Source organism: Loxodonta africana, chromosome 4 (assembly GCF_030014295.1).
Source record: "Loxodonta africana isolate mLoxAfr1 chromosome 4, mLoxAfr1.hap2, whole genome shotgun sequence".
NCBI lineage: Eukaryota > Metazoa > Chordata > Mammalia > Proboscidea > Elephantidae > Loxodonta > Loxodonta africana.
This window is the reverse complement of record NC_087345.1, coordinates 63,657,707-63,677,113: the sequence shown is the minus strand read 5'-3', so window position 1 is coordinate 63,677,113 and position 19,407 is coordinate 63,657,707. Positions and strand designations below refer to the sequence as shown.

At 41.3% G+C, this 19,407-nt stretch overlaps 1 protein-coding gene across 46 annotated transcripts in view; it reads left to right on the top strand.

The window, feature by feature from the left end:
- TPH2 (tryptophan hydroxylase 2) overlaps window positions 1-19,407 on the top strand; it is a 365,498-nt gene that overhangs the window by 113,024 nt on the left and 233,067 nt on the right. For 41 of the 46 annotated variants that reach the window (XM_064283861.1, XM_064283860.1, XM_064283853.1 and 38 more), the window contains exons 10-11: window positions 5,558-5,617; window positions 15,879-15,974. In XM_064283861.1, coding sequence (XP_064139931.1) covers window positions 5,558-5,617; window positions 15,879-15,974 — 156 coding nt within the window. The remainder of the gene's footprint in view (window positions 1-5,557; window positions 5,618-15,878; window positions 15,975-19,407) is intronic. The other 5 variants (XM_064283865.1, XM_064283862.1, XM_064283841.1 and 2 more) reach the window with 1 other exon arrangement.

Here is a 19,407-nt window from a genome sequence, read left to right as displayed (position 1 = left end):
TGTTGTATTGTGTTGGCTTGTGTGTTGCTATGATGCTGGAATCTATGCCACCAGTATTTCATATATTAGTAGGATCACCCATGTTGCACAGGTTTCAATGGAGCTTCCAGACTAAGACAGACTAGGAAGAAAGGCCAGGTAATCTACTTCTGAAAATTAGCTAGTGAAAACCCTATGGATCACAACAGAATATTGTCTGATATAGTGCGGGAAGATGAGCCCACCTAGGTTGAAAGGCACTTAAAATGCACGGTGGCCACAACAATGGACTCAAGCATACCAACAATTTTGAAGACAGTGTAGGACCAGGCAACGTTTTGTTTTGTTGTATGTGGGGTTGTCAAAAATTGGAGCCAAGGCAACGAATAACAATATCAAAGTACTAGCACACAGTAAGAATTCAGTTAAGTGGTAGTTATTATTTTTATTTTCTCCATTTTACAGACAAAGAACCCGAGACTCAGAAAGGCTAAATGACTTTCTAAAGGTCAAGTAAATGGCACTTGAACCTTGGTCTCCCACCGCAAAGTTACCATATTATATTACCTTCACAGTGTCTGCCTCTCAGGGTCGTTATGCTTATGAAGTAGAGGACTTAGCACTGTGTCTGGTAGAGTGCAGGGCTTCAGTAATTGGTAGCAGGGGCGTAGAGGGTAATGAGCGCCCAGGGGCAATCTCTAAATTGCCTCCTCCTCTCAATTTAAGATGAATAGACTTTGATAGCAGCCATGCCTCAGCAGAAATAGCTTCCTCCGCTCTCATCTGGTTGCCTCAGTCAGGTGCCTTCCATATTTGTGGCACCTCGGAATGTCATTCTGCATCTCCTCTGGGGCCCCCGTGAACTCATGCCCACGGGCAAGAGCTCCCCTCTGCTCCCCCCTCCACCCCTGAATGGCGGTGATTATTATTAGAGATAGGGAACTCAACGAGCTGAAACTCCATCTAGACATTCAATTACCCGTAGGCCCTCCTCATAACAGGGACCCCAATTCACAGGTAAGTCTTTTCAGCCCCATTTACACATATAGAGTGTGAGAGATGATGATGGTGGTGACGGTGACTAGAAAAGAAACATGACTTCATGAATAAGAACATTAAATAGAAGGCTGTTCGGTGCAACGGAGTGGCAAGAATGCCTCTCCCCGCTAAACATACCTTTCTCACCCATATTCAGACATGTCGTCATCTTTCTGGACTCCCGGCTCTTGCCTGGAAAGTAGTAGGTGAGAGTGTGAGCTCTGTAGCCCTAATGTCCAGGAGGGTGTTACTTTAAATAATGCAGGGATAAAAATAAAACGACCCTCTCAAGTTAGTGGTGACTCTCCACGCTCACTTGGGAGTCAATAAAAGCCTCATTTTTCATGTTAGCATCCGAGAGCTGACCTTTACAATCACCACATCTGGGGAGAATGTGTGATTTGGTGCAGAACATTTTAGGGCATGCCAAAGGATGAATGGCTGAGAATGTGTTCATCATTTTCTTCTCCTTCAAGGGGCTCAGAATTCCTTTGGTTATGAAAGTCTGTTCTTGGGCACTTCCAAACTGATAGCATTTACTTAAATAGGCCTTCTGGGCAAAGTAGATTAAGCACATATATAAGTGGGATGCTGAGCAATGCACCTGGTATGAAAATGATGAGGGCAGGGACGTGGCATATCCTCCGAGTGAAGTTTAGCCATTTCAAGGTAGCTAGTTTAGTTATATAACAAGTTCAGCACGGGGTGGTTTGGAAGAAGATGGAATTCCAAACTCTGTGAATCACTTTGTTAAGGCGATATTGCATTGAGGCTCATGTACTACATCTAGGGTCCGAGGAGTGAAACTGCTGAATATAAAAACCAGCTTTTGATTTGGGAAACTCAAAATACCTGCAGGTCCAGAAGGCATAAAAAGAAGTCTATTTATATTCATAACACTCTTTTTAAAGAGCTGCAAAATTTTCTGGAAAACAGAGTTAGATGGATGGTCATTCCACAGAACTTATCTCCAGTTGGAAATAGTCTGATCTGTTAAATGAAGGTCTGGGCAGTGACGCTGGTATAAATTCCTTGTATCTGCTGATTCTGAGCAGACTGCGATGTGAACCACTTTGGGGCTTGGACTTACCACAGACAAACTCCTCCATAGCCTGCCCAAAGAAGTGAGTGTTTTCTCTGGCTAGGCTCCAGTTGGCTTCCAATTTCAGACATGGCAAAGTGAGAGACTTTCCCCTTGACATTTTTGGGATGAGGATCCAGATGTCAGAATCAATGGGCTTTCAGAGTTGCTACTTGTGGTGAAGGAGGCCAGAGCCACTTAACCACAAGACTGCTGAGCTTCCTCCAGAGACAGCTGCCAGTCAACCTTCACGCATGCTCCCAAAGGCCTGCAGTGTTCCAGGCCTTGGCTGTGCAAGGAGGCCGGCTCCTCCCTCTCTCACTGGCTTAGGGGACATAGGCTATTATTGAAGAGGGCACAGAGAGAGGTCAAGGAACAGATCTGTTTCTGAACCTCTAAGTAAAAACTGACTTGATGGCTACCGTGGAGGGGTTTTCATCTTTCCAAAGTCTGTAATGTTTGAAAATTTGCTGAGGGTAGTAGTTGCTGACTGGAAGGCTGGCGCTCACCCTGATGGTGTGGCTCATGGGGAAACTCTTCTTGCTTAACTATTTCCTTCCTCCCCCTCCTCCCTCCTTTCTTCAATATTTGTTGAACACCTGCTATGAGTGAGGCAGGGTGCTCGAGGCCAGACATTAACACAAACAAACAAGTCGGAATGCCCCCGACCTGACCTCTGGGAGCTGAGAGTTGGGTAGAGGGGACCGGCAAGAGAGCTGGTGATTTCAATATGGTTTGATAAGTGTTATATTGGGGGTGAGAATAGGAGCGTCTAATCTGACAGACTGTCAGAAATTAGGTGAAGGGGCTGGGTGATGATAAGAACATTCTAGTTAGAGGGAACGCTGTGTGCAATGGCCCAGACAGGAAGCTGAAGGAATCATGGTTATTCTGCGCAATTGCACATAGTTCCCTGTGGGGTGGGGAATGGGAGGAAGAGAGTTGAGAGATGGGGCTGGAGAAGGCAGGGGCTAGGTCATGGAGGGTCTTTCTTTTTTATGTGGTAAATATAGATGATGTTGTTCTTGTTATCAGGTGCCGTTCAGTTGGTTCTGAGTTATAGCAGCCCTATGTACAACAGAATGCAACACTGCTGGGTCCTGTGCCATCCTCACAATTGTCGTTAGGCTGAGCCCATTGTTGCAGCCACTGTGTCAATCCATCCTGTCGAGAGTCTTCTTGTTTTTCACTGATCCTCCACTTTGTCAAGTGTGATGTCCTTCTCCAGGGACTGGTCCCTCCTGATAACACATCCAAATACGTGAGATAAAGCCTCACCACCCTCACTTCCTAGGAGCACTCTGGCTGTATATCTTCCAAGACAGACTTGTTTGCTTTTCTGGCAGTCCACGGTATATTCAATATTCTTTGCCAGCACCATAATTCAAAGCATCAATTCTTCTTCCATCTTCCTTATTCATTGTTCAGCTTTTGTATGCATGTGAGGTGAATGAAAATATCATGGCTTGGATCAGGCACACCTTAGTCCTCAAAGTGACATCTTTCCTTATTAACCTTTCAAAGATGTCTTTTGCAGCAGATTTGCCAATGCAATATGCCATTTGAATTCTTGACTGCTGCTTCCGTGGACGTAGATTGTGGATCCAAGTAAAATGAAATCCTTGACACCATCAACCATTTCTCCATTTATCATGATGTTGCTTATGGGTCCAGTTGTCAGGATTTTTGTTTTCTTTATGTTGAGGTGTAATCCATATTGAAGGCTATGGTCGTTGATCTTCATCAGTAAGTGCTTCAAGTCCTCTTCACTTTCAGCAAGCAAGGTGGTGTCATCTGCATAACGCAGGTTGTTAACGAATCTTCCACCAATCCTGATGCCACATTCTTCTTCATGTAGTCCAGCTTCTCAGATTATTTGCTCAGCGTACAGACTGAATAAGTATGGTGAAAGGATACAACCCTGATGCACACCTTTCTTGATTTTAAACCATGTAGTATTCCCTTGATCTATTCAAACAACTGTTTCTTGGTCTATGTACAGTTTCATCATGAGCACAATTAAGTGTTCTGGAATTCCCATTCTTTGCAGCGCTATCCATAATTTGTTATGATCCACTCAGTCAAATGCCTTGTGCAGACAATAAAATTCAGGTAAAAATCTTTCTAGTATTCTCTGCTTTCAGCCAAGACCCATCTGACATCAGTAATGATATCCCTCATTCCACGTCCTCTTCTGAATCCTGCTTGAATCTGGCGTTCCCTGTTGATGTATTGCTGCACCACTTTTGAATGATCTGAAGCATAATTTTACTAGCATGTGATATTGTTTGATAATTTCTGCATTCTGTTGGATTACCTTTCTTTGGAATGGGAGCAAATATGGATCTCTTCCTGTTGGTTGGCCAGGTAGCTGTCTTCCAAATTTCTTGGCATAGACAAGTGAGCGCTTCCAGCGCTGCATCCATTTGTTGAAATATCTCAATTGGCATTCCATCAGTTCCTGGGTCCTTGTTGTCTCCAGTGCCTTCAGTGCAGCTTGGACTTCCTCCTTCAGCACCATCAGTTCTTGATTATATGCTACCTCCTGAAATGGTCAGATGTTGAGCAATTCTTTTTGGTACAGTGACTCCGTGTATTCCTTCCGTTTTCTTTTGATGCTTCTCTGTTGTTCAATACTTTGTCCACAGAATCTTTCAAAACTGCAACTTGAGGCTTGAATTTTTTCTTCAGTTCTTTCAGCTTGAGAAATGCAAAGTGCATTCTTCCCTTTGGGCTTTCTATCTCCAGATCTTTGCACATTTCATCGTAATTTTTTACTTTGTCTTCTTGAGTTGCCCTTTGAAATCTTCTGTTCAGGTCTTTTACTTCATCATTTCTTCCATTCACTTTAGCTACTCTATGTTCAACAGCAAGTTTCAGAGTCCGTTCTGACAGCCATTTTGGTCTTTTTTTTTCTTTTCTGTCTTTTTAATAACCTCTTGCTTTCTTTACATATCATGTCCTTGATGTCATTCCACAACTCTTCTGGTCTTCAGTCATAAGTGTTCAATGCATCAAATCTGTTCTTGAGATGGTTTCCAAATTCAGCTGGAATATACTCAAGATTGTATTTTGGCTTTCGTGGACTTGTCTTAATTTTCTTCAGCTTTAACTTGAACTTACATGTGAGTAACTGATAGTGTGTCCCATAGTCAGCCCGTGGCCTTGTTCTGACTGATCATATTGAACTTTTCCATCGTCTCTGTCCACAAATATACTTGATTTGATTTCTGTGTATTCCATCTGGTGAGGTCCATGTTAGAGTTGGTGTTTATGTCATTAAAAAAAGGGTATTTCCAATGAATAGGCCATTGGTATTGCAAAATTCTATCATGTGATCTTCGATATCGTTTTATCTCCAGGGCCGTATTTTTCAACAACTGATCTTTTTTCGTTTCTAAACTTTCACGTTCCAATCACCAGTAATTATCAATGCCTTCTAATTGCATGTTTGATCAGTTTCAGACTGCAGAAGTTGGTAAAAATCTTCAATTTCCTCATCTTTGGCGTTACTGGCTGGTGAGTAAATTTGAATAATAGTCGTATTAACAGGTCTTTCCTTGTAGATGTATGGATGTTATCCCATTACTGACAGCATCGTACTTCAGGAGAGACCTTGAAATGTTCTTTTGACAATGAATACACTGCCATTCCTCTTCAATTTGTCATTCCTGGCATAGTAGACCATATGATTGTTCGATTCAAAATGGACAATACCAGTCCATTTCAGCTCACTAATGCCTAGGATATTGATCTTCAAGGTTCTATTCCATTTTTGATGACTTCCAATGTTCCTAGATTCATACTTCTTACCTTCCATGTTCTGATTATTAATCAGTGTTTACCACTATTTTTTCTTATTTTGAGTCGTGCTATTATCAGCAGATGAAGGTCCCAAAAGCTTGACTCCATTCATGTCATTAAGATTGACTCTACTTTGATGAGGCAGTTCTTCCCCAGCCATATTTTGAATGTCTCCCAACCTGAGGGGGTTTATCTTCCAGCACTATATCGGACAATGTCCTGTGCTATTCATAAGGTTTTCACTGGCTAATTATTTTCAGAAGTAGACCTCCTGCTCATTCTTCCTAGTCTATCTTAGTCTGGAAGCTCTGTGGAAACCTGTCCACCAAGGGCGACCCTGCTGGTATTTGAAATACTAGTGGCAAAACTTCCAGGATCAGTGCAACACACAAGCCACCATAGTATGACAAACAGACAGATGCCTGGAATATACACAGACACACACATACTACACACATATTTACTACAGTAGACTTTATATATATATATGTAAAACAAAACATGTGTACGTATGCATTTATGTACGTGTCTGAAACAAAACATTTGCCATTTCGCCATTTTTTACGTATGCCGTTCAGCGATATTAATTATGTTCACCATGTTGTGCAATCATCACCATCACCCATTTCCAAATTTCGCCCTCACTTGGAGGATCTCTTCTGCCATGAGAAGAAGTTTGGGTCTTTTTTCCAGAGCAGTGGGGACAGTGAAAGTTTTCAAATAGGGCCACTACATGATCATTGTGACTGGGCATCAGGCTCTAGAGATGGAATGTCATAGAGTGGGTCTTTTCAGAGTTTCAGGGTTGTTGTACCACAACTGTGTGGGTGAAAATTCTCTCTGTCAGTTCCAGAGACCAGGATTGGATTCTTGGCCAGTACACCTCATGTGCAGACACCACCTGTCTGTCAGTGGAAGCTTGCGTAGTGCTGTGATGCTGAACAGGCTTCAGCAGAGCTTCCAGACTAAGATGGGCTAGGAAGAAAGGCCTGGCAATCTACTGGCAAAAATCTGCCCCAAAAACCCTATGGATCACAGTGGTCCTATCTGCAAATGATCATGGGGATGGTGCTGGTCTGGGCAGCGTTTCATTCTATTGTGCATGGGGTCACCATGAGTCAGGGACCAACTTGTGGGCAGCTAACAACTGTGTGGGTGGCACTGATCTGAAGTGAATGCTTCGCAAACCTGCTAGTCTATGAGCCAGAGGGTGATGTTTCTTTTTTCCTTTTTTAAATACCATTAAAGCCTTGTGTAGGAGCCAGTAAATGTTAAATGATAGTAAGTCAGGTGGCCTTCTTTGAAGTTAAAAATGCTCCCAGATAAGCTGAGGCAGGGGGCAATAAAACAGAAGTAGCCAGAGGGCAGTTAAACAAAAAGAAAAAAAAACAAACAAAACCATCCATTTATTCCTGCAAGCAACCAAAAAGATATAGGTAACAATAGTTAAACAGAAAAATCCTGACTAAAACGGCTCTGCCGAAAATCGCCTATGTCAATGTATTCTTCAATAAGAGCTCTTTTCTGCTGACACTTCTTTTTTCCTTATGGATGTTCTTTTATATTTGATGGTCAATTTTCCACAAGGTTTGCCATAATGTTTCCTCAGAGCTTAGGTTTTTACATTTTAATTTGTTCGATGGCCGTTCTTAACCTAAGACAATGTACGCTGTTTTCAGAAATTCAGGGTCATCGCTTTGTCGCTGACAAGCCGTTCTTCAATTCTCAAAACTTTTCCTTTTCTCCACTTGTTTTTGTTTGTCTTGGTTTGGGGAGACTTACTGGTAAAAGAGGCAGTCTCTTCTGGTCCCAGTGGAGCCTGCAATTTCGTACATCTTGTAATTTGACTGACTGCCCTATAAGGCACAACCTCAGTGCCTGTAACACCCCTCAGCCTCTTAGGCCTCAGTGTCCTAGACCATGAATGATGTTCCTCTTTCCAGGAACTTCCCCTCTTCTCACAGTGCATTTATGATCCCATTTACCCTTCAACGTCCAACACAACCTTCATATATATATATTTTTTCTGGTTCTGTGATAAGCGAACTGCAATTTCAAGACAGTGAGAAGTTTGTGGTAAGACAAAAACCAAAAACCAGTTTCTGTAGAGGTAATTCCAACTCATGGTGACCTCGTGTGTGCCATAGTAGAACTGTGCATCATAGGGTTTTCAGTGGCTAATTCTTTAGATCACCAGGCCTTTCTTCCATGGCATCTCTGGATGGACTCAAACTGCCAACCTTTCTCTTGTCTCCCCATCCATACTGCATCTTTCTTGAGCATAGAGACCATATCTTACACTACTTTTGTATTTTCAAGTAAAGTTTGGTGCAGGGGAATTTAATAAATATAAATTTATAAAATGTGTTTTAAGTTGTGACCTGCTGAGAGCTATGGTGGTTTCCTTTTTGAGACTCAAGGAGAGAATATGGCAAAAAAAAAAAAAAAAAAACGAGTGTAGAAATCTAGGTATAGCTACAGTCCCACAAGGGATTTGAACCAGTAGTACTTGGAATATATATAGTGACTGACCCCCAAACAGGTGAACTTGAGCAGTAGTTTCCTTTTGCCAAAGGGAGTCTTTAACAGATCAGCTGTGGTCCATGACTGCAGAGGAGCCTGTTGGTGGAGACTGAAACAGTGGACCAGCTTCAATGACTTCCAGCTCTAAGTTTCTGACATTTCTTTCACTCTCGTTTCATACAGCACTAACCCAGAACGAAAAAATGAAGTATGTGAAATCCTCCTTTCTGCTACCTCTGGAAGCCCAGTTCTAAAGAGCTTTCCCACTCAGGGACCTGGATCTGCAGAACAATGAGTTGGGGATAGTCATTGACAGTCTAGTATGATTTGGTTTTACGTGTGACTTTTGTGAGCACTTGTATTTTAAATGGCTAACAAAGCTACAGCAAAAAAATGGATGTCTAGTAGGATGTTTTATGCTCTATGATATTCAAGTGAGCGATGGGGGAGAATTTAGGTGCAGTGAGGCCTCCATGGCAAAGCAGCCTCCATTTTCAGTTTTGCTTCCCAGCGTTGGTGTTTGTTGCATTGATATTCCTATCCAAAGCTTCCTGCTTAGCTATCAAGCTTCGTTCTTACTCCAATCTTACTATCATATGTGATTTAGTCAAGATTAAGGGATTTTGAACTAAAGGTGGGAAAACACTTGCTTTTGTAAACTGAAATTTTGATGTAGCTAAAATTCAAACTGTAGTAGCGGGGATGGGTGGTAGAGGAATGGATGGGAAGGGAAAAAGGGACAGATTTTGTTCCCTTTGAATATAGCCTGCACCTTTTTAATAACTTTTCATATGTATTCTTTGACATGGAAGGATGCTAGAGAGAGCTCTGTGAAAGGCAGGCTGAGAGACTCGGAGACACTTTTACGGGTTTTCGTCTGCACTTAACCAGAGGTGCAGACCCCCCAGTGTTAGACCATCTTTGAGTGGCATTTATCCTTTCTCAGATTAATCTTTTTGTTATGACATGGGCACCCAACAGAACAGGTGCTTGTTAGCCTAGTGCAGGAGCAGGCTCCTGGAGGTCCCAGCTCTATAGGCATTAAGCCTTTATTTGTTGGAGCATGAAAAGTGATGGTGGTGGTGGGGAAGGTGTGCCAGACGGATCTTTGAAGGGGGCTGGAGCAGCTTGGGTAGAGCTTGGGGAGCTTGGGGGTAAGGGCGATCTACACCTATTCAGGAAGTGTTTCAGTATTTCAATAACAGGAACAGCCAGTGTGACTGATAGTAGCCCTGTGTTCTTAAGGAAACGTGTTCTTTCCATGAGGAAGGAACATTGGATTTAAAGTGAGGAAACTTAAGCTTGATCCCTAGCTCTCTCATCTGCTAGTTGTGGAAACTTGACAAATCACTTGAACTTTAAGTCTCAGTTTTCTCATCTGTAAAATGGAAATAATAATCTCAGTGGTTTAGGGTAATTGTTAAATTCTGTTGTTTAGTGACATCTTCAAGCATAGAAGTGTTTCGGGCTCCTTCTCCAAGCACTACTTATTAGATTACTGCACTTTTTGAGTGGTTGGACCAGTTTTTCTATATTTTTCTTGTTCTTCTTTTTTTGTTGGGGTGTGGGTTTGGAAGCTACGTGACTAAACTTTGTCAGAATTGTATGCAAGATAAGGATAAATAGGATCTGAGTGAGGGCCTGAGGGATTCTCTGTAACACCAAATTTAGTATATCTATTCCAGGAATTTTTCAAGCTCTTTGCTGCCTTGTTGCTTCCTGCCTATGTTGTGGATATGTGAATAATGGAATTCTGGATGGGGAATGACGTATGTGATTATTTAAAAATATGTGCTACCAATATGCAAAGATCAAATTTTTAGTGGAGGTGATAGTGCATCATTCACTCATTCAAACTTTGATTAAACAACACCTGTAAAACACTTTCCTGGAGAAAGTGAAAGTAGGACACCAGGACTGGCTCCTAGAAGTTGGCATAACCACTTAAAAAACATAGAATGACTCTCAGGAAGAGCTAAGGTAATTCTTTCAAGGGATGCAGGGGGTGAAGGATATGGGAGGCAAATGGACCCCTCAAGAGAAAACCTGAACAGTTAAGCTTCTTTCCCACCAAGAGTTCCTTGAAAAAGTACACCTCTTCAAGAGCTCTTTAATTGCAATAGTAAGAGCTCAGGTACCTAACACCAAACAGAAGAGGGTTGTTGCACGGATTTTTTGGGGTAGATCATCATGTGGGACCATCAAATATTTTGTTCACATGATTGAGGGCTGTAGAGTTGATTTCCCCAAACTTTTACTACTGCCCCTTTGGCTAGGCCCCAGTGGTTGTGTTATGAGTCGAATTCACGGCAAAGGGTGTTTGAAAATGGTTGTGTTAATGGTGTACTACCAGTAAAGACCTGAAGATGGCAGCATTGGGTGACCTATCCCATTTCCTGAGCGCACTCCTCCGCACAGCACATCCCGTAGCTACCTTCACAGCCCTGTTTGGGTTTCAGATTGTCACTCAGACTTTCTTCCGCTTAATGACTGTATGTGTGTAAATGACTCTGCTTTTATTCTGTGGAAGAGGTCCGATCTATCATTTCTGTTTTGGTTTTCAGTTAATGATTATATGTAATTATATTCAAATAAAATATTTATAAATAATTATATGTAATTAGTGGTATGTAAATTTGGAATGAATGAACGTCAGCTTTGATGAAGGGTAATCTTCAATCTGGGAGGTGTTGGTCTTAGTATTTTTATTTGTTTCTGTGTAAAAGACATTAGTGGCCAAGAACCTACAATTCTCTTTTGCAGGTGTTCTTACAAGGTTCAGGTTTTTTTTTTTTTTTTGGTTTGTTTTTTGATAACAGGTAGGGTATTCATTTGGTAAATCTCTAGGGAATATATTATGAATCCATATCCGGAGAGTGCTCTGTGGATAACAAATGATGTTTCCTTAAAGAAACAATTAGTTATCTTTGAATTCTGAACGGTCTTCAAGAGGTCATCCAGTCCAACTCTAAGCAGGCTATGCATTTAAAACCAGAGAATAGAAACACACAGTCACCCCCCAGCCCCTAAAAAAAAAAAAAAAAAAAGCCCCTAGTAGTGATCAAATCCAGGGCACATGCATTTTGAGGTCTCCACTGCCATTTGAAAGCAGAAAGAGAAAAATTACCCCAAGCAAGTCCATAATTCAAATTTTGCCATCGCCTGAGGTTCAGGTGCGATATACCATTTCTCTTTATCTGTAAGCCACACATGGAGCTGCAAATGGGAAACTGTCTCAAAGCAAAAGGTCTAATTCTCTGAGGAAAACGGGCTCTGGAAGCAGCATCTAGGGAACTTCCTTGGTCGAGGACAGCAGGAAACCAAAGGGAAAGGCAGAGAATGAGCAGATGGAGCTGTGTAAGGTCAGAGTTGCTGGATCGACTCCCAGATGAGGTATGGGGCCAGAGAGCATCTGAGCAATGGAAGGGAAGACACACAGTGGCTTGTTCCTCTGAGGTTGCCCTGATTGTAGAAGCATGTGGACCAAAGATGCACTGGTGATAGACTTAGCTCTGACTCTTTAGTCAAATTGATGCAGACCTTTTAATTATTTCCTTAAAATAGGCCGGAACACCAAATCTACGTGAAGACCATGTGTGTGGCACACCAGATTTTCTGAGGCTCTTTTTGCTTTTTTTTGATTTGGATCATAGCCATGATCATGTATTATGTATGCGTTGATGTAGCATAAAGAAAATTAAAAATACACTTAATAATAAAAAAAAACACAATGAAAAGAAGTTTTTTTTTTTTCTTAATAATAATAAAAAAACACTTAATAGGCTGACCTAAATGTTCCTGTAGCTGGCTCTGTGTGTGTATTTTGGGGCCTTTCTAGTATGACAGCCCCCAAAACAGGGCTTTCTAACATGACTGCACTTTTTTTTTTTTCTTGAACTCTCCTGTACTCAGTGTTAAGACTCCAAGGATTTCATGCCATGTGCTATAAATGAAATATCAGGGAAATCAGCCAAAGGCGCACTCAGGAAATGCCATGAGATTCCAGTTTTTCTCTATTTTAGACTTTTATTTTCCCATTTTTGGTAGTACATGGAAATCAGGCATCTATTAATCTTTTACCTAGGAACTTTAAAATGTGACAGATGTCGAGCTCTTTAAAATACTGAGTTCTGTATCTCTTAAAGGAGCCCTGGTGGTGCAGTGGTTAAGAGCTGCAGCTGCTAACTCAAAGGCCAGCAGTTTGAATCCTCCAGCCACTCCTTGTAAACCCTATGGGACAGTTTTACTTTGTCCTGTAGGGTTGCTATGAGTCAAAATCGACTTGATGGCAATGGGTTTTTGGGTTATAGCTCTTAAATGTCACTAACTAGACTGGTTCTGGTAAATCACTTCATCTCCTAAACTTCAGGTTTTTTTTTTTTTAGTAAAAAAAACAAAAACAAAACCACTTGCCATAGAGTCAATTCCAACTCATAGTGACCTCATGTGTTCAGAGTAGAATCACGCTCCACAGGGTTTTCAATGGCCATGATCTTTTGGTAGTAGATCACCAGGCCTTTCTTCTGAGGTGCCTCTGGGTGTACTGGAACAACCAATGTTTTGGTTAGTAGCAAAGCACTTTACTGTTTGTGCCACAAGTAAAAAAGTAGGGCTGAATTTCCAGATCTCTTCCGGGACTTTTATTCTATAACTGTGTAATCACTTCTCTTTATTATGCCTGGGAATGTACAAAATTTTTTGGAGAAGAGAGTTGAGAGCTCTATTCTAATGTTTCACTACCTGTTCACATGTCTTATCTTATTTTTCTTACGAGGCCTCTGTGATATTGACTTTTTCCATTCCTCTGCCACTCCCTGGCCCAAGCCATTCACCACCTGTCTCTTGACTCCCCCACCTTCTAACTGTTCTCTGTTTCTATTCTTGCCTCCCTACCATCAATCTGTTCTTCACACAGCACTAGCATGATCTTTTGAAAGTCAAATCAGAACATGTCTTTGCCTAAAGCCCTCCAGTGATTTTCCATTGCCCTTGGAAATGCAAACCCACTCCTGCTTTCAGGGCCTTTGTATTTGCTTGTCCCTCTACTGGGAACTCCCTTTCCCCTAGATCTTTGCACAACTGGCTTTTCATTTTTAATGAAAAGCTGCTTGTAAAGCAGGTTGCAGCTTAAATATCACCTCCTCATAGAGGCCTTCCCTGATTGCTTTATCTAAAATAGCATGTCCCTTGCTCAATATCTGACACATTACCTACCTATTATCTACGGAGTATTTTCTACCTGAGATTATCCTATTTATTATTATTTGTTGTTGTTGTTGTTATTGCCTGTATCATATTTGCTTCATCATATATGCTTCATCATATACGCTTCATAGAGTCAAGGACTTGTTGCCTTGTTTATTGTATTTCCGTAGCTCTAGAGCAGAGTTTGGTATACAACAGGTGATCAAGAAGTGTTTGTAGAATGACTGAATGTCACAGGTAGGAAAACCGTAGCCCAGAGAAGTTGTGGTCATGTAGCTAATTAAAAAATGGGTTTGGGACTGGAACTCAGGGCTCCCCGCGTGATTCGTTCCCCCAGATCATTGCTGCCACACAAAAAGCCTACCTTTGAGATAATTCATTCATTCACCAGTCGTTAACTTATTCAACACATATATATAGAACTCTTTTTATGTTTCAGACACTATTTTAGCTCAGTGATTCTCAGCTGGGGTGAAGTCACTGCCCAGGGAATATTTGGCAAGGTCTGGACATTTTTGGTTTTCATACCTTGGGAGGAGGTTGCTACTGGCATCTAGTGAGTTGAGGCTGGGGATACTTTTAAACATCCTACAATGCACAAGAAGGATTTATCCAGCCCAAACTGTCAATGGCACCGACGTTGAGAGACCCTGCTCTAGAGGAACAGACAGAGATGTATACCTTCACAGAGTTTATGGACAGTGGAGGGAGACAGATGATGCACAGTACACAGCAAACATAAAGAAACTGCCAATTATGTCAAAACGTAGTAAGTGTGATGGAAAAGAGAAGAAAGGTAGAGCAGAGTAAGGGTGAGTATTGGTGACCACTATGAGTGGTGATGAAGATAGGAAGGGTTGTCATTTTAGCCTCTTCAGGAGGTGAATCAGGAAAGGAACTCTAGGCTCTGGAGGTTAAGCTTCATGACCTGAAAATGACCAGTTGTTGTTGGGGTCTAGCCAGTGCTGCAGAGCATTGGATCACTCATCTTTAGAGATCGTCAGCATATTTAAAAAAAAAAAAAAATCCTCCTAAACCAAGGGACATCTTAACCTCCAAATAAAAATAGAACAAACTGCCAAGGGCTAGAAATAATTATTATTTTCCTCCCCTTTTCAGGAGTGTTTAAATTCTTGTCTTGCTCAACACCTTCGGCGCTCTATCATGGCTAATGCAGGGCTGTGTTAATGTGATGCAATTTTTATTGCTCATTGTCAGCTTCTCACTTTCTTTCATAGCAAAAACAGCATGATTTCAGCCCCTCAGTGGTATCGGAAGCTTTTTGGTTGTATAGAGATTTTTCTGTTTTTCTAGGTTGGTTTCCTAAACCCAGCAGAACGAGTTCAGAATTATTAATGTCCCGGGGAAGCTGTACTAGTTGACACTTGTAAAACTCAGGCCGATGGAGTCGTTATTAAAAAAAAAAAATTACATACACACCTATGCATACATTTCACTAAACAATTATACTAGAATTATGTTCTCAATAATTTGGTAGTCATATACTTGGTTTTTGGTCTCTCTTTTGGCTCTTTACCACTGCACACCAAGTGCCAAGCTTTAGCACCTAGTAGGCACTCAGAAGAAGCTCTGGTGGCACAGTGGTTAAAAGCCATGGCTGTTAACCAAAACGTCAGCAGTTTGAATCTCTCAGCTGCTCCTTGGAAACCCTATGGGTCAGTTCTACTCTGTCCTATAGGGTCACTATGAGCCAGAATCAACTCGGTGGCAACCAGTTGGTTTTTTTTTTGTTTAGGTATTCAAAAAATGTTTGTTGAATGAACAAACAAACTGCAAATAATCAATTTAGAATCCTTCAGTTGTAAGTTATTTTTCCACATTGGCATGCACCTAATTTATACCACTAAAACACAACTTTGGAAAGATAGTAGCATATCCTATGGCATTGTCATTGCGACATACTCATTCATGTCTAAATGTATGTCTTTTTATTTTTGAAATTATTGCAGGGGATATGGTTGGACCCTTAGGGTTTCTAAATCCTGGAAGCATAAGAACCTGAGTACTTAATACCTTTTCTTCATACCTTTAACCTAAAACAAAAAAGCACCTTTAACCTAGGGAGGGATTATTAAGCATGAGAATAGGTTTCAATAAATGTTCTTAACTCAGATGTATTTAAATTTAGCAGACAGTGGTGAGGAAATTATGCATAGCGTGCCTTTTTATTCTACTGCAGAGTTTGTTGACCATTCCACTGGATTTATGTCCATGTACTTTTTTTCAGTGCTATTTCTTCACGATTGAGTTTGGCCTTTGCAAACAAGAAGGGCAGCTACGGGCATATGGAGCAGGACTACTTTCCTCTATTGGAGAATTAAAGGTATGAAGCTGTAAATGAAAATATCCTTCCCAAGCAAACTAGTTCAAGGTCAGGGAAAATATTGCTTTGTTTGAGCATTTCTACTTGCAGATACCCCATAAATATTTAATACAGAGGATTTGCCACCTCAGATGTGGGTGCTGACTTAACTTTTTGCACTTCTGAAAATGGGTCATGCCTTTCTGGGTTTGTGGTGTGACTCAAATGGACGAGCAGCCATGTGTAGAAATCAACAGGAGTGACAAATGTATGTTCAAATGTTGGGTAACAAATGGCTGGCCTAAATTCAGAGCCGAAAAGAAGGCAGTAAGCTAGCGGTGATCCTACTAATTGAAATTCCCTTGTGAGGGTGGCTTGGCCACTCTGATTTCTGTCACCCATGGCCTCCCATCAACTTCCCAGCCTCTACTTCCAAAGGGGAAATGGGGGGCTATTTTAATTTCTTCAAAGTTAACATGTATTAAAACATGTTATCTTTGGGAAAAGTAAAGCCTAAATAAGGATACGGTCAGAAAGCTACAAGTGATGCCTAGAATCATGCTATCTTTTTTTTTTTTTTTGCCTTAAAATACCATAAAATGATCATTTATTGAGAAATGTTCAGGCCTGGGGCATTAAGATAATTTAAATATCCTCATTACTTAGGAATTGCTATCTATACCACAGGGGAGTAGCAATTTTTGAGGAATTTAGAATGCAATGTGATATACAATCTGGAAATAATTCTGAAAATAATTTAATCTTTGATTATTCAGAATTAATAAGAATCTTTGATTACTCAGACTTTCCTAGGGTTTTTATTTTGAGCATTAATTATCCTTATATAATTGAGAAATATGCCGTTATTGGAACTTTTTTGTTGTTTATATTTTTGAAAGATGCAATTTAAGTGTAGTTTCATTGAGACTGTTTACTGTATGAATCCATGTGGTCATCCCTCAAACATTTGTTGAGCACCTGTTGTTTGTCGTCAAGTTGATTCCGACCCATGGCCACCCCTGTGTGCAGAGTGGAACTGCTGCATAGGGTTTTCAAGGCTGAGACCTTCTGGAAGTGATTGCCAGACCAGGCTTCTGAGGCACCTCTGTGTAGGTTTGAACTGCCAACCTTTTGGCTAGTAGTCAAGAGCTTAACTATTTGTACCACCCAGGGAACGAGTCTGTTGAGTATCTCCTGTATGCTATGTGCTGTTCCAGGCACTGGGGACGCACAGACAAATGATGATGATAACACACACACAAATGATGGTGATGAAAAAAAAGAAGAAAATAGCAACCTACTCAACAAACACTTTAATAGATCTTAGTATTTTAGGTGCTGTGGATATATATGAAACCCTGGTGGCGTAGTGGTTAAGAGTTTGGCTACTAATCAAAAGGTCAGCAGTTCAAATCCACCAGGCACTCCTTGGAAACCCTACAGGGAAGTTCTACTCTGTCCTATAGGGTTGCTATGAGTCGGAATCGACTGGACAGCAGTAGGTTTTTTTTGGTAGATATGTTAACCCACTTAGTTGTCATAACAATCCAATGAGATAAGTGATATTATCATCACAGATAAAAAAGATTGAGGCATAAAGATGTTAAAGAACTTGCCCAAGGTCACATAGTGGTAAGTGTTGGAGCTGGTCTCAAATCCAGGCAATCTAGGCTCCAGGATCTGTGCTCCTAACTGCTTGGTCATCCTGCCTGGGAATCCCTGCTACCAAGGAGTTACATTCTAGTGCAAGAGGTAAACAAGCGATCAGATGATATAAGTGTATGACAGTGTGCCTGGTACGCATTAAGGGGGGCTGGGAAAGGTTCCTGATAAAGGCCCAGTGCCCAAGCTGATTTTTTTTTTTTTGAATTGTGATTTAGGTGAAAGTTTATAGAGCAAATTAGTTTCTCATTAAGCAGTTAATGCGCAAATCATTCTGTGATGTTGGTTGCCAACCCTGCAATGTGTCAACACTCCACCCGTTTTCTTGTTTCCATTCGTCTAGTTTTCCTGTCCCTTCCTGATTTCTCATCTTTGCTTTTGACCTGGTGTGTCTATTAGTCCCATATACATGATTGAACTATGCAGAATATCCTTCATGTGTGTTATTGTTGGCCTAATAGACCTGTCTAATCTTTGGGTGAAGGGTGAACCACAGGAGTGACTTCAGTACTGAGTTAAAAGAGTATCTAGGGCCCATACTCTGGGGTTTCTCCAGTCTCTGTCAGACCAGTAAGTCTGGTCTTCTTTTGTGAGTTAGAATTTTGTTCTACATTTTTCTCTTGCTCTGTTCGGGACCCTCTATTGTAATCCCTGCCAGAGCAGTTGGTGGTAGTAACCAGGCATCACCTAGTTGTTCTGGGCCCAAGCTGATTCTTGAAAGACAGAGCAGATGGAACCCACGGATCAGTCAGAGGGTAACAGTGAGTGCACCTCTGAGACCCTAGTCAAAGCCTGACCCATTCAGGGAACTGCCCAAGCCTCAGCATGGTTGGAGTAGAGCGTAACATTTAATATAACATAAGCCTGATGTAATGTGGGAAAGCCATTTTACTAAATTCTCGAGGAAAATATCCATTTGAGGTCAATCGCAGCGTGGTGGCCAAAGCCCACTGCACCAGCATGATGTTATATCCCTCCCTGTAAGATCATGCCACTTACAGAGTGCTTCTTGATGTCCCTCCCTAAAAAAAAAAGTTAGAAGAAGATGTAGCTCTTAAGCTACATCTATTTACATTCTCCTCAGAAGGTTTATAAATTACCAGAAACAATAGAAACAAGTCTCTCTCACTGCCCCAACTTTCCACAGGGTGTTCTGCCCTGGTTAATGAGGCATGTGTAGACTGCACTGGGGTGAATCTGTTGTTTTTGTTCCTACTGGTGCAGACAGAATCGTTTGGAAATGGAAATCAACCAGAAATATGTACACTGAAGGGCATTGTCCGCTGTGCCTCTTCTTGTTCTGGTCCATCACCTCCAGTCATCAGCATTCTTCCATTCTCAAATTTCCACACTCCAACATCCCGATGATTGCCACTTTGGACCATTTTTACAGTTCAGAAGTTCTTTCCGTAAGAAATATCTTTTGATTGTTCACAGAGAAAGCATAACACAAGAAGCTTTCCTGAGCACCTCTTTCCCCAGCCTCTTCCCTGCCCTGCCCTGTAGGGAGCGCTCATAGCTGTCTTTCAGCACTTCTGAATTCTCTGTCCAGCAAACCTGTTTTCTTTTTAATTGTGGTAAAAACATAACAAAACCTGTGTCAATTCAACAACTTTTAATGCACAATCAGTGACATTGATTACGTTCAACATGTTGTGTAACTGTCACCACTATCCATTTCCAAATGATTCCACCATCATGAACAGAAACTCAGTGCCCCCTAGGGAATAACTTCTGCTTGCCCTCTTTCTCCCACCCTCGTAACCACTAATAAGCTTTGATCTCTATATAT